Consider the following 16,308-nt stretch of genomic DNA (forward strand, 5'->3'; position numbering starts at 1 on the left):
TTGTAGTTTTATTGGAAGATGAATAAATCCTCTGTGGAAGTATTATAAATAGACAAATAAATAAAACAATTATATTTCTATCCATTAAAATTCTATTTATTACTAAGGCATATCAAATTCATTAACATAATTAAATCTACTTAAATTATTTCATTAACAACTTGCCGATTCAGTGAATTATAGAGGTAATCTATCAAAATTAGAATAACTGTTTACTCTTTTAATGTATTATGTATAGGAGATAAAATTTAAGAATGTATTTAATTTTCTAGTTGTCTTTGCTAATACTTTAAATGATAGCATTTACAGGGCTATCAACATAAAATTTATTAGTTACAATTTGGAAACTATGAGACCTAAATTAAGTGGAGAACTACCTAATACCCCTTTAATACTTCCCTAACATAATCAGAACCAGTTTTTTTTTTTTTTTTTGCAATACTAGAGATTGAACCCAGAGGCTTTCTATTACTGAGCTACATTCCCAGCACCTCCCCCCCCCCCATTTTTTTAAAATTTTGAGACAGGGTCTTGCTAAATTGCTGAGGCTGGCTTCAAATTTACAATCCTCCTGCCTCAGCCTCCTGAGCTGCTGGAATTATAGGCATGCCCCTCTGCACCCAGCTCTTTGTTTTTTTAAGACAGTCTTCTATAAGTGTTGCCATAATGCATTGATAATTTCATCACAGTAAAATATCAACTATTGATAATTTTATCATAGTCAAATATCTTATGAAGTGTATGTCTTTCATAGTCCTGGTAATCTGAATTTATTAAATTAGATATAATTAAATATTGCACTAATATACTGGGAATGAATACGGTGCCCAACTGCTATCAATAATTCATTTTAAAGAAAAACTAATAGAAGTAACCATGAGAATAAAAAAATGAAGTTAATTATTCTAATTCCAATAAAACAATTAAATTACTTTAAAGGGGGACTAACTTGCAAATAAAACAATTATTTACATGTCTGTATTTCTGGTATATAAGTACCATATGAAGAAATATGGTACAATAAAAAAATGTTCAGGTTTTGGAGCTGGCCATACTTGGGCGCAAATCTTAGCTTTCCTATTTAATAGCTATATAACTTTGGATATGATATTTTCCAATTATCAGTTTCCTCATCTACAATTGTGGATAATAAGAGAATTGTTAGGTAGATTAAATGAGTAAATTGATGCAAAGTGCCTACTATAGTGTCTGACAGCATGTCTCTGAACTCATTTGTTGTTTTTGTAACTTGAACTGACTTGTTGTTAGGCTGAAATAATTGAGACAAACAAACAAACAAAAAAACTGGGAATAAGATGGAAGGAAATGTTGTTTAGAAAATTCTAACTTCAGAATAAGACAATAATATTATACATTCCAGAAGAAGAATCTATAATATATACTTCTATTAATGTTAACAAAAATCTACATTACTGCCTTGTATTTGTTTCAACATTTATATTGTTATATTACCATTAAGTTCATTTATATCATAATTAAATCTTTGCAATTCACCTTTTAATTTTTATATGCATAATGATATGCATTAATATGCTGTATGATATACCCTTCAAATCTCACATATAACAATAATATGAATGAAAATGATTTAATGAATGTGACTGTGGGTACAGATATTTAATATCAATATTTAATGTAAATACTGATATTGAGGAATATAGACACAAAGAATTTTTCTATATAACAACTGTAAAAAGTTTTCAAGAAAATTTCTAACTTCAATTACTATTTCTCAATGTGAATAAAGTAATTCTCACCTGGAAAACCCACCTGAAACTACTATAAAGTATTTCTTACCAGCATTGCACGCTTTTCTTCATCTCCTTTAGTTTCTCTCTTTTCATTTTTTTTCCTGAATATCTCTTGAAGCTGAAAGGAAATTAATCAACAATCAAATACCCAAGAAAAGTTTTGAGGCGCCTACCTATCACACTATGCTAGGTGTATTCTGAAAACAAAGATAATATTTGGACACTACTTCAACTTCTTATTTCATTACACAATAGATGAAAGTTAAATAAAATATGCTACCTCCCAAGACTTTAGACTTATTCAAATAACTTAGACCACCTCCTGCTTTTAGGAGCACTTCTCAAATGGGCAAATTATCATGTATCAGGCAGTAGTATAGCAACTGAAAAGACCGGATACCAGCTTTAAAGGGAAAGCAGCTTTTTGTAAGAGGGTAGAGGGCCAGGGATGTGGCTCAGTGGTAGAGTGCTTGCCTAACATGAACAAAGTCCTAGTTCAATCCCCAGCACAACAAAACAAAAACCCAAAGAAGAATGTAGAGTAGAAACAAATAGGAGGTCAATATGAATACTTTAACCTCCCATCTCCATAAACAGCATTCCAAAAGCCATCTATATAAAACTACTTCAAGGGAATGAGTTCTCCAAGTTAATCTATATGTCAGTGAGGTGGAATTTAGCAGTGTTGACATAGAATACTTACTCAAAATTTCTTAGATAAATAGGCACATTCTGAAAGTTTCCCAAATACAGTTCTGTACTATCATAACAAAACTACATTACACTAAACTTGTCTATTTTAGCATATCTCCATTTATTGCAACAAAACTAAGAACACCCACCTCTTGACAATTCTGTAAAGCATTAGAATGTAGGTTACAGGTCTAATGGCTTTGGCTCAGCAACTACCCCTAGGCAAGGGCTATGTGGAAGTTAATTTAAGATTTTCTTAAAATTTTTAAATTGATTTTTTTAAAAGTAAATGACAGTGGAATTCATTCCAATTCTTATTACACATACACAGCACAATTTTGTAAATCTCTGATTGTATATAAAGTATGTTCAAACCAATTTGTGTCTCCATACATGTACTTTGGATAATGATGTCCATCACATTCCACCATCCTTGCTAACCCCCTGCCCCCTCCCTTCCGCTCCCACCCCTCTGCCCTATCTAGAGTTCATCTATTCCTCCTATGCTCCTTCTTCTTATCCCACTATGAATCAGCCTCCTTATATCAGAGAAAACAGTCAGCATTTTTTTTTTTTGGGATTGACTAACTTCACTTAGAATTATCTTCTCCAAAACCATCCATTTACCTGCAAATGCCATGATTTTATTCTCTTTTATTGCTGAGTAATATTCCATTGTTAGTTTAAGATTTTTGATAAATCCCATTAATTAGTCTTGCTTATTTCCCTTTGAATGGGTACTAATGAACTTCTGATGAGGATTTTTCCTCCCTTCTCTTTTCTACCAGAGGAAAAAATGATTTCATCTGTGTTCTAGTCTGTGAAGTAAATTTGAAGCTTATTAAGAGGTTTTCTGAGAGATTATTAATGGTTTTATTACAAAGGAAAAAAAACAAAAATAGAAAGTAAAATGACTATGTGCCATTTTTTCTCTTTGTTTTTATGAAGGTAAAGACAGATTTGAACATCAATGTTAAGGGTAGACCTTAGTACTTTAAGGAAAAAATTAATTTCTATTTTAGGGCAAAAACATAGAAATTTTACCATAGGAAAAGATTCAGGATACATAGGTAAAAAGAAAGAGAAAAATACTGGAGGGGGAGGTGGGAAGAAAAATGAGCAGCTGAAGACACTGTCAGACCAGCACTAAGGCTGGACTAAGGTACGAAAGATCTACCTATAAATACGTAAGAACTGTCAGCCCTTATTCAAAGACAAGAAAAGGGAATAGGGAAGTAGATACAATACTGCAATAAAAGGCACCAGTGAGTGGAAGAGATAAGGAAAAAGGGAAACTATCTAGACCCTGTATTGAGAAGGAAGGAAAATGCTTATGGCAAATATTTATGATTAGGTGGTTGATATAATAAAGACTGAATACTAACCTGGGCAAATATAATATTAGGACTGCTTGTTATCTATCCAATAGATACTATCTGATGCATTCCAAACTTCTAGCTAGTATTTATACACAATTTTAATCATCTTTATACTATGAACAAAATGTATATTTTTATAATGAAAATATTAAAAGTATGAGTATATATTTCTTTACTAAAGTTGAAGTATAGATTTTTCACTCTTTCCTCTAGAGTAGTACTTCGATAATGCAAAAGTATAAACATAAAATAAGCAATATTTATTATTGATAAAATGCAGCATATAATATACCTACCACCAAAAACTCCTTTTTATCCACCATCTCATTGCCATCAGTGTCAAACATGTTGAAAGCTATTCTAAAACCTGCATGTGGCTCTGCCATAAAAAAATAGAAAAAATATTCATGAAATGGAAAAATATATTTTTAAAGTACAAAATCTGTATTAGTTGTAAACAGTTTCTCAAATGCATTATGGAAATACTTTCTTCAACCAAGAAAATAAAAGCAACATGTTACTATTATTTAAATGTAACAAAAACTATAAAGACATAAACACAATAGCAGACTTAATAACCAAATTGGTAATATACTTTAAAAGTATCTTATAATACTGTAGAGCACAAAAGCCAAAAATTGACTACTTTTCTTCTAAAAATAAACATTCAAAGTTTGTTAGTTTGTTAAAAAAACTATCAGCTCATCATATCTGAAATAATCTCAATGTTTAACTACTTAGAGTGATATAAAAAATTAAAATATGACACAATGAAACAGTTCCAATTTGGAAAATTATAATTGAAATGACCTATGGAAGTAAAGGTCAAGAATGAGAGCTTTCAGATTTGGGTTTAAGTTTCTGAAGGCTTCAAAAAGAGAAATATAAAAAAAAAGAGGTTTGATAATGTAATTCCCAATTCCTCCAAAATACAAGGAACAATTGCTTTTCTGAGAAAGACTTTCATAAGTTAAAATAATAAAAAATAAAAAGGAAACACTTATAAACAGATAATGAACTGCTTTAATTTTATGAACTTTATAACAAGGTTCACTCTTTTTTCTTTTCACTTCTAGAACAAAAAGAAGAAACCTGGGCTGAAGAAAACTTTAACATGTCCTTCAAATAGAAGCTCAGTACACACGCTTTCTCAAAGTATTTGACTTTTCTTTTGACATGACTGGCATAAAGTTTAGAAAGGACCCCTGCAACTCCCCACTACAGATATACTTGCTACTGACCCATTGTGAAATCCTGAAACTGGCAAAGGAGAAACAGATAGCCCAACTTATTTAACCCATATATCTTTTTCTGAAAATATGAAAAACAATAGAAAATCCTTTATGTTGGCCAAATCTTGCATGTATTTTAGAAATCTAAACTTAACTTTATTACCATTGACTTTAGAAAGAAAGAAAAATTCACACCATCTCTGATAACCAAGTTTTAAGCTTTAAAAAGATCTTGAAAGTACACTGTTATAATTTAGATGTGAGGTGTTCCCCCAATAGCTCACATGTGAGACAATGCAAGAAGATTCAGAGGAAAAACGATTGGGTTATAAGATATTAACCAAATGAATGAATTAATCCCCTGATAGGGATTAACTAATTGGTAATTGAAATGGTAGGGTGTAGCTGGAGGTGGTGGAAATTGGAGTGTGGCTTTGGGGTACATATTTGTTTCTGGCAAGTGGAGATCTCTCTCTCTCTCTCTCTCTCTCTCTCTCTCTCTCTCTCTCTCTGCTTTCTGATTACCATGTGAGCTGTTTCGCTCCACCACACTCTTTCACCATGATGTTCTCAAGCCCCAAGGAATGGAACTGGCCTTCTATGAACTAAGACCTCTGAAACCATGACTGTGTGCTCTTATATAAACTTTTCCTCCTTTAATATTGTTCTGGTCAGATTTTTTAGTCACAGCAGCAAAAAAGCTGACTAAAACATACATGTACAAAGGAAGTCCTTACAAACATTGGAAGAGAAAATGAAGTTAAAAAAATAAAAAGGAAAAGGGAACACTAATACATAGATACTATAGATTATGTAGTCCACATCCTGCCAGTCCTCTTTTCATATTTTTCTTAGTTCTAATCCAAATGTCTCATACTTTTTCTCTTCAAACTCCTTAGAAGCTTTTACAGCTGTGTTCAATACTCAAAGAAAATTTCACAGCATACCCATCTCTTTCTTTAGTAGGCAAAAACCATGTTATTATTTGGATGTGAGGAAGAGAATAACAAAGCTGTTTTAGGGTAAGAATGATGAGTATTCTCATAGACTACTAGTGTGGAGACTCAAGATTCACTCTCTCCCATTAGTCTTGCAAAAATTTTGATTCAAATGAGTACAGTAGGAACTTAATTATATGTCCTGATCTTTGGGGCTTCATGAAGAATAAAATCAAAGTGACCAATTTTAAATTTATAATTCATGAGCTAATTACTAGACCACAGCCAAAATATTTTTGACTCTTAATAGTGCTGTGCTTGGCATATTTCTGCAGCAGTTAGACATGAATTTTGCAGAAACAGCAAAGGTAAGCCTAAAGTCATTTTCAATATTAAAAAAAAACTAAGGAAGATCTATTTTTCAAGATTCACATTGAAAAAGAAAACTCTATTTAGAAATAAATTTAATAAGCATACTTACTTGTTAAAATACATAAAAGAAAAAGATATTCTGTGTAAGAAATCACACCTAGAAGAAAAATAGTATCAATTATGCTATAACAATATTACTTATCCTCTTATGTATTAAATTAAAATATTCTACTAGCAAAAGACACTGTAAATAAGCAGATGCTAACAATTGTTTTAAAGGAGATTAAGCTATCATAAAAAAACTGCAAAAGAAGCAGCAAAATTAATTTTAATTTAGTTGTTCCACAGACCACTTTGGAAACATATATAAAATTCCCATTAATGCTCTCAAATATATTGGCAAAAAAGGGAAAATTATAATTTCACTTATATTTGTAATTTTTAAACTTATGCTATTTTTCCATGTATGAATCCAACATGAAACTAAAAAAGGCAGAAATGGTTACTACTGCAAAAAGCTTGATTAATATTTAGGAACACCTGGATAAAACATTAAGACATCCTTCCTTAGAAACCCAATTTTTATACTGCATTCAAAAAATAAGACTTACAGTCACCAGTTTCCTGCTGTCTAATTGTCATTTATTATTTTTGAAAAATAATAATTTAAATGTACACTAAGAAATTTTTAATTTAATTTAATGGATTACACTTTATGTACCCTGCACCCTGAGTTTTCTGTGGCCCCATAGTTAACTTTAAAAGGAGTCTGTTTAAAATAAATAAAAGTATACATTGTTACTTGAATTCTTACTTTTGGACTAGAACACCCAAAACTAGAGTTAATGGTTTAATTGCTCATCTAAGAAAAATACTACAAAAATTATAATCAGAAATAAGTCTGCATTATTTATCTAAATAGCAGATAGTTTTGATGTTTAGTTAAAGGGTATTAAAAAATCTTTAAATAATCAGATTGTGAACTTTAAAGTTTCCATTTTATCTGATGTTCTTTGAGACTACTCTCTTTGTTACAGAACAAAGAGAAGAGAAGCCACTTCAGGCAGTTTGTCAGAGACACGAAGGGAACTATCCAGGAAGCTCTGAAAGCATTCTCTTCTTTTGTTTATACTAGAACATGGTGACCTATGGACAGATAGTTCTGGTTGATTTCCATGAATGTTATGGGAGAAAGATTCTGAAATGGTCAATGTATATAAAGATACAATACTTAGATTCTGTAGAGAACACTCAAAAAAAGAAAAAGAAAAGAAAGAAAAAACAAATGCCAAATGCAAGAGGAAGAAAGAGAAATGGGACTTGTTACCTCTATCATCCTATCTCATTGTTCTAATTCACCGGGTAGAGTACACAAGACTTGCTGGTTGGTAAAAAGAATTTTAATAACTACTATGCAATGTGTATTTGACAGTAAATTTAAGATTACCCTCAAAGTGAGAATTACTTAATAGTGTTTAAGTCTTGATCATGGTAAGCACCTGTCTGTAGGGCTACATGTTTAGTAAGGTGGCTTAATCTATAGGGAAGAAAAACAAAATGAAAATAATGATGTAATTTAATAAAAATGGTCAAGAAAAACTGAAAATATTGCTGAATAGGAATTATAGATTCTTAATGTTTTCCAATAATAAAAATGGAAAAGTTTATAGACAAACCTTTCACTTTATTCAAGGTTACTCAGGATAAATAAAAAAATGTGTGTGTGTGTGTGTGTGTGTGTGTGTGTATTTTAAACACTAAGCATATAGTAGTGCCAAAATCTTTAGAAACAGGATAAGATGTCAACTTGGTTTCTTCTGAGAATTCAATAAAAAAAGTTTAAAGAAAGTTCCTTAAGGGGCTGAGGCTGTAGCTCAGTGGTAAAGTGCTTTCCTCACGTGGGTGAGGTACTGGATTCAAGCCTCAGCACCACATAAATAAATAAAGATACTGTGTGTTCATATACAACTAAATAAATGTTTTTTTTTTTTTTTTTTAAAAAAAGCTCCTTAAAAAGCATAATACTGTTTAATTCCTGTATCACGATACATTATAGCTGGCTGTTATAACTAAGTCTATGTAACAGGTTTTTATAAATACTGTATATTTCAGGGTTTTTTTCTTATTGGGTAATATTTCAAGCAGATGAGCTTCTTCATTTTAAAATTAATCTTCAATAGCTCTAAAGATTTAGGTTTATAAATGCCCTGCCATTTAATCTCTGGGAGAAAAGAAAAAAGGCAAGTATCTCTGAGTTTCTCTACTTCACCTAGTCTGATGGCTCTAAAGCTTATTTAATCATAAATTGTCTTGACAATCTGAAGCATATGACATAGATACAAACTATCCTACAGGGTAGTCATTGAATAAGTGCAATTATTTAAATTTAAATTAATCAAAGTCAAATAAAACTGAAAATTCAGTTTTTCAGTTCTGATTTATGCTAGCCACATCTAAAGTGTTCAATGGCAACATTTGGCAGTGGATACCATATGAAACAGCATAGAAGTAGAATGTTTTCTCCACTACAGATAGTTCTATTTAAACAGTACTGAATAAATGCTCTCCCTGAAAAGAAAAATAGAAACATGCATATAACATGAGGAATATTAGGACATGCCTAAATATAGGGCTTTCAGATTAAAGCCTTTCCTTAGCTAAAAAGAATTTCCTTTTTCTATGCATTTTTTTCTGATTATGTCTGACCAGAATTATCTGTTCCTTCTAAGTTTTGAACATTGCTGATCCTATCATCTTACCCTGTAATCTGTATGATAGTTTTTGAGACAACTTCCAGAAAAAAAAATTTAGACTGTTTAAAGACAATTTAGCCCAGGTTTCTCAAATATTTAAAAACCATAGTTATGTAAAGTCTATAAATAAAAGATAAGTTGTATTTTTTAAATTCCATGTGAAACAGGTGGAAGCAATATTTTTTAATTTTCTTTATTTTTTGTTTACTGGGGATTGAACATAAACGTGCTTTATCACTAAGCTTCCTCACTAGCCCTTTATTTATTATTAAAAAATAGATTTAAAAAATTAAGTGTTCATGCAAAAAAAAATCTCATTTATTTATTTATTTCACCTACTTTGAACTCTTAGCTGTTGCTTCCTTTTTAATTTTTTTTATGTTGAGACAGAGTCTCAATAACTTGTGGAAGGTCTTGCTAAATTACCCAGGCTATCCTTAAACTTGCAATCCTCCTGCCTCAGCCTCCCAAGACGCTGGGATGAAAAGTGTTTACCAACACACCCAGCAGAAATTTGAATTTCTAATTCTACTTTAAGTATATGAATTATAACTATATTCCTTCAAAGTATTTATCTTTAAGCTACAATAAGTATAATATTTTCAAATCAATATTGATTAGCAAAGATGAAAAAGAAAAAGATAACTGTTCATTTAATTTTTTTGCATATTCTTTTATTTAAAAATCTAAACAAGTATGTGTCATTTCTTTTTAAGGTTAAAGGTTTTTTAAGGTTTAATATGCATGTATTTCATTAACTAATTTTTCCATAAATGTGTACAAAAAGTATGTTGTGAAAGAAAACTGCAATAAAAGCCATGTAATAGAATTCCAAGCAAATTAATTTAGATATAGGATAATAATAATGGAGTAAATTAAGCAGGTGGATTTTGTAAATTTGGCTGCCAAAAAACATGTCTGATAAGTTTTTCATAGTGATTAAATTCAGGATTATTCATAATTCCTTAGAAGCAAAATGAAAGGAAGAAAAATAGATACTTGAAGATCTACTATTTTTAGCTTTTTTTTTTTAAAATTCTTTCTTTTGAAATGCTGGGGATTAAATACAGGGCATTATGCAATTTAGGTGAGTGCTCTACAACTGAGCTACATCAATAGCTCAAGATCTAATTCTTTGAAGCATGCTTTATATTGTGGTAAATATAACTTGTGCTTTTCAACATGGTTTTTTAAAAAGTAATTTTTTAAATTATGAAAGTTCATTCTGTCATTAAAAAATATGGAAGATTAAGTAATATACATAAAAAAGATTACATAAAAGCAACCACCCTTAATCATGCCACCAAAAATCACATTACTATCCAAAAGCATTCATGTTTCGGTGTTTTAGTTTTCAGATTTTTCTCTATATATTGTATACATATATGCAATTTTAAAAATTACTACAGGTATGGGAGAAATATACACACATGAATAGTGTAATCAGGAGTGTCAATATTAAAATGTGTAAGTACTCAAATTAACTTACCTCTTTCTTTAAGATTTCGAAATAGCTTTGATGATCCCTTCCAAACTGGTGGTGTTTCTGAAAGCATTTGATTTAATTCCTACGACAGAAGGTGTCATATATGCAAATACTTTCTTAAAAAATAGAGTTAAAAAGTTGAATGTTCAAGCAAAAAAAAAAAAATCATTTAAAAGACCTGAAATGTGGTATATTTATCCTATTTTTTGTCCTGCAGTTTATTCAACCACAAAATAACAATATTTGCCCACAGTGCAAATATAAAATAAATGATAAAGATCCTATAATGAATTAGAGCTACTCAAAATTTCAGATAAGTAACTGGAGTTATATATAGATAAGATAACCATAGTAAGATAAAACAGTAAGTTTAAGTTCTGGAGTCAGTTATAAAGGAATAGTTTTACGAAAGCCACATGGATTTCTTCATCAAGGTCAATATGATCACCTGGCTTCATATTGTTCTTTTCAGCATTATTGGATTGAGGGGGTTTTGAGCAGAGGAGATTAATAAAGGAATATGCTAAAAAGGAATGAAGAGTATTCTTATGGTGACTCAAAGAATAAGGACAACTGATAAAGTGGAAAGACAGGGATATTGAGTTGTGACCAGTTTCAATTTTTTTCAGATTTTAATTTAAATAGGAAAGAACATAGACTCAACTGCTATCTGGTCAGTTTAAAAAAAAAACCAAAAAACAAAAACATACTGCTGGTGGGATATTATTAAAGAATTTAAATGTTTGTATCATTGCTCATATAACAATTTTGAATTATTGTGCATACTTCGTAAAAATTACTAAATAAAAACTGTAATTTGGTTAATTGTAAAGAATATTGATTAAAGGATTTGGAAAGATAACAGACTAATCTGAAATTTAAAAACCACTCTGCTTAGTAACACATTAAAAAAAAAAAAAACAGAGACCACTTCTATTTCTATATCTGATCCCTCTTACTCAAACTGTGTGGTTCACCAACAATCTGGGTGTTACCTGGGAACTTGTTAAGAATGAATTTCCATTCCTATATCCAGCCCTACTGAATCAGACTGTTTTTTCACATATCTCCAGGAAATTTGGGGCATATGCAGGTTTCAGAACACTTCAAATAAATACTTCCTGATGTGGCAGTATCCGAAAATACTCTGTGGTATTTATAAATGATCATTGTTTTCCGATAACTTTGAGGACTTAAGATTTATTAAAATTTTTATATTTTGATTCATGATGAGAATCTCTCTCCTTATCCCCAGGGCCTACCTTGTTCTCTTATATGTAGCAGTGCTATATAAAAAGTTAACTTGACTGACTTTTGACCCTGGCCCCTGGGAGGGAGACTATAAATCTTGGATCACACTTGACTTTATGCTAAGGAAATGATTCAGGATGGGATCTGATCACCAGAAAGAACACTATGATTTGAAGTGACCCAGGCATAATATCTTGAGAGGAAAAGGAATAGAAATTGAGTTCAATTATACATATGGTCAATGATTCAAATAATCATACTAGGTCATAAAACTCCAAGAAAAGATCTGGATACCAAGCTCAGTGGAGCTTTCAGGTTGGTGAACACCCCCTGATTTCACAGGAAGAGGGCAAAAAAGCTCTTTGTCAGACCTAATCCTTTGTCTCTTCATCTGACTGGTCTTAATTTGTATTTTTTGTAATAAAACTGTAATCATTAGCATAGCATTTTTCTGAGTTCCATTAAACCTAAGGGGAATTGTGGAAAGGAACTGTGGCAAACCCCTGGTTTTGTAGGTCAGAAATATGGTGCCTGGAGATCCCTGAACTTGCAGCAAGCATCTGAAATGAAGGCAGTCTCATTTGGGTACTATGCCTTTATATAATCTCTTGGTGATTAGTGTCAGAATTAAACTGCAGTATTGCAAGAAGTATTGAATGGATGTTTTCTGAGTTAAATTAAGTTTCCCAAAATTACAGATGCTTTTTAAGATATTTATACAACCTTCTCAAATGAGTACAGTTTTTTTAAATTATACAGTTAATACATGTACATCATAGGAAAATTAGTAAGCATGGATAAGAAAAAATAATTACGATCCAAGATAAACACATGTAAGCTTTAATATTCTTTTTATCTGATTCTGTAGCTGGAAATCCTTATTTAGCATTTGTTACTGCAAATATTAAATCTTCCTCCTTTTATTATTTTGGAACGTCCTCTTTTTAGTCCATATATTGTGGGCATATTTTCCTATCAAATATTCTTCATTTTCATATTAATGGCTTCATAGCAGTTGTCTATAATAGCAGTTCTAAAATTCATCTCTTTACATACTTAAAAATACTGTTAGCGTCAAAGACATATGGTTTATATGGGTAAATCTATTTTAAAGTAAAAACAAAAATTTTTTAAAGCACAAGAATACACAAGCATACATTCCATTAGCTGTCAGAGCAATGACGTCATCACTCATCATGCAGCCTCTTAGAAAAATCTACACTCTGAAGGAGTAAGAGTAAATAAAACAATTGTCTTTTCAGCATTATAATGAAAATGACTTGGACCACATACATCCTTGAAAAGGTCATTGCATTTAAAGAACTACAGTCTATATTATTCTACAACTTGTCATTTTGCTTATCCTTGTATTTTCTAGGTCTATTCACTTCAATATATGTAGCTCTAATGTATTTATTTATCTTAATTCTATATTAGTATATTTATCTTTGATATGTCTGTTGTACAATTCTTTTTATCCATTTCTCTAATGATTGACATTTATATGGTTTCTAAATTCTGTTGGAATTTTTGTTAGTGTTGCACTAAATTTATGGATAAATTTGGAGGAAACCAGTATCATTATGAGATAGCTTATTGTCATCCATGAATATGATGCTCCATTTATTCATGTCTTTTTTTCTTTCTTTCTTCCTTTTCTTTCTTTCTTCTCCTTCTTCTTCTTCTTCTTTTTTTTTTTTTTTGTTTGTTTGTTTGGTACTAGGGATTGAATACACCCAGGGGCACTTAACCATGGAGTCACATCCCCAGCCCTTTTTGTTATTTTATTTTGAGACAGGGTCTCTCTCCCAAAGTTGCTGAAGCTATCTTTGAATTGGCAATCCTCCTGCTTCAACCTCCCAGACTGCTGGGATTACAGGTGTGTGTCATAACGCCCAGTTCATTTACTCTTGTCCTTTTAAAAATGTGACTTCTTCCACGCTTTCTATTATTACACTTTTAAGTATGTAATAATTCTTGTGAAATTCATTTATTTGATAATAATTTCTAATTGACACTGCTATGGCAGAAGCCCCAAACTAGCACGTTAATTAACTTTGGTTCACTGATCTTACATTCAATAATAACCTTGAATTTATTTGAATAAATCTCTGCATTTTTAAATTTTTCTCTGAGGCATATTATTTGCTACTATTCCAATCATTGGATCCTTTCTTTTTTTTCCCCCCTTTGTCATTTTGCATGTTATGGCCTGAATTGTGTCCTCCTCCCCCACAAATTCATATGTAAAGTCCTAATTCCCAATATTTCAGAATCTGGCTATATTGGAGAGGTATCCTTTAAAGGTAATTGTAGGAGGTGGTCCTAATCTGATATGACCAGTGTCCTTATAAGAAGAGATTAGAACACAGACATGCACAGAAGAAAGACTATGTGAAGATAGAGGGAGAATACAGCCATCTAGAGCCAAGGAGAGAGGCCTCAGAAGAAAATGACCTGTTGATGCCCAGATTTTAGACTTCTAGCTTCCAGAACTGTGAGAAAATAAATGCCTGATAAGTTACTCAGTCTGTGCTACTTTGTTATGGCAAACTAGAAATATAAGCTAATGAGATGTAATACTTTGCTAGGCCTCTAATAAAATGTAGTGAAATAGTTGTGATAGCAGGTATATTTTTATTATATCTGACTTTAAAGAAAATGTTTCTAATGTTTCACCAGAAAATGTGTCATTTGCCATAGGCTTTTGAGGATTCCCTTTAGTTAAGGAAATTAGAAATGACTAAACCAAAAAATAGAAAATTATCAGTACATTAGTAGTCTCTCTAAGCCCCTCACTGATGATGTTACCCTTTACTTTCCATAGAAGTAAAGGACATCTTGAATTTTATGTTAATCATTTCTCAGTCTTCCCACCTATGAATGCAATCCTAAGTAATATGGTTTTACTTTCCCAGTTTGGGACTTTATGTAAATAGGATTATATTTCTTATGTGAATTGCTTATTTTGTTTATCATTACATTTCACTGAGGTTCATCTAGTTATAGCATTACTACAATGCCTTTTTTCATTATTCTATACTATTTACCATGTGACTATATCAAAATTTATATGTCTACTATTAATATTTATGTTATTTTATGCCATTATGAACAATCTACCAACATTTTTGTGAACCTCTCCTGCATATAAGCAATGGTTTCTCTAGTTATACACACAGGTGTGAAATTAATGGGTCATAAAGGACATTCAAGTTTAACTTTATTAGGTACATGTGTATGCACTGCTATAGAATTTAAAGCCAGGCATGTAATTTTGCAAAGTTCAGGGTGTATATTATCTTTAATTTCATCAGATAATACCAAATTGTTTTCCAAATAGGAGTATACCAATTTACATTTACAAATGATATTTACCATTGAGCTATAGCTTTACTAGTCCTTGGAATTCTCTACCTTTTTTATTTTCTGACAATATGGAGGATAAAAAAAAAAAAGAGTACCATGATGTGATTTTAATTTAAAATATATATATAAATACATGTGTGTGTATGTGTGTGTTTGTATGCATGTGTATATGAATATGCATGCATATGTATACCAAGAGCTTTAACTTACCTGTTTGGATAGCGACTTCCATGTTTTAGCAACTAAAATAAATATAAAATAATTAGATAATAAATACTCCATGTAATGTATATCCATATTCAGTAGCCATCTACAAGCATAGCCAGGCTTCTATGTCCAAAAAGCAAGGGTTTTTAAATCTCAAGATCTGAATTTAAGGTATGATCTTATCTGTATCATGTACTACAAACTGTTCATAATAAATATTATCAGTAGAATAGGAAATATTTTTCCATAACGAGATTGTTTTAGTTTGGTGATTCCTGAATGTATTATTTTTTATTGACTAAAAAAAATAAATTACAACGGAATGCATTACTATTCTTATTACACATATATAGCACAATTTTTCATGTCTCTGGTTGTATATAAAGTATGTTGACACCAAATTCGTGTCTTCATACACATTTCTAGCAATTAGAGAAATGCAAATCAAAACTACTCTAAGAAATCATCTCACTCTAGTCAGAATGGCAGCTATTATGAAGACAAACAACAACAAGTGTTGGCGAGGATGTGGGGAAAAAGGTACACTCATACATTGCTGGTGGGACTGCAAATTGGTGCAGCCAATATGGAAAGTAGTATGGAGATTCCTTGGAAATCTAAGAATGGAACCACCATTTGACCCAGCTATCCCTCTCCTCGGGCTATACCCAAAGGACTTAAAATCAGCATACTACAGGGACACAGCCACATCAATGTTTATAGCAGCACAATTCACAATAGCTAAACTGTGGAACCAACCTAGATGCCTTTCAGTAGATGAATGGATAAAAAAAAATGTGGCATATATACACAATGGAATTTTATTCAGAAATAAAAGAGAATAAAATCATGGCAT

The 16,308-nt window shown here is 31.2% G+C and overlaps 1 protein-coding gene across 4 annotated transcripts in view; it reads right to left on the reverse strand.

The window, feature by feature from the left end:
• Micu3 (mitochondrial calcium uptake 3) overlaps positions 1–16,308 on the reverse strand; it is a 97,437-nt gene that overhangs the window by 37,237 nt on the left and 43,892 nt on the right. For all 4 annotated transcript variants that reach the window (XM_076853765.1, XM_076853766.1, XM_076853763.1 and 1 more), the window contains exons 3-7: positions 15,456–15,487; positions 10,629–10,707; positions 6,496–6,543; positions 4,141–4,223; positions 1,819–1,890 (exon numbers count right to left, since the gene is read on the reverse strand). In XM_076853765.1, the coding sequence (XP_076709880.1) occupies positions 1,819–1,890; positions 4,141–4,223; positions 6,496–6,543; positions 10,629–10,707; positions 15,456–15,487 (314 nt within the window). The remainder of the gene's footprint in view (positions 1–1,818; positions 1,891–4,140; positions 4,224–6,495; positions 6,544–10,628; positions 10,708–15,455; positions 15,488–16,308) is intronic.

The sequence above is a fragment of the Callospermophilus lateralis genome, chromosome 4 (genome assembly GCF_048772815.1).
Source record: "Callospermophilus lateralis isolate mCalLat2 chromosome 4, mCalLat2.hap1, whole genome shotgun sequence".
Lineage (NCBI taxonomy): Eukaryota > Metazoa > Chordata > Mammalia > Rodentia > Sciuridae > Callospermophilus > Callospermophilus lateralis.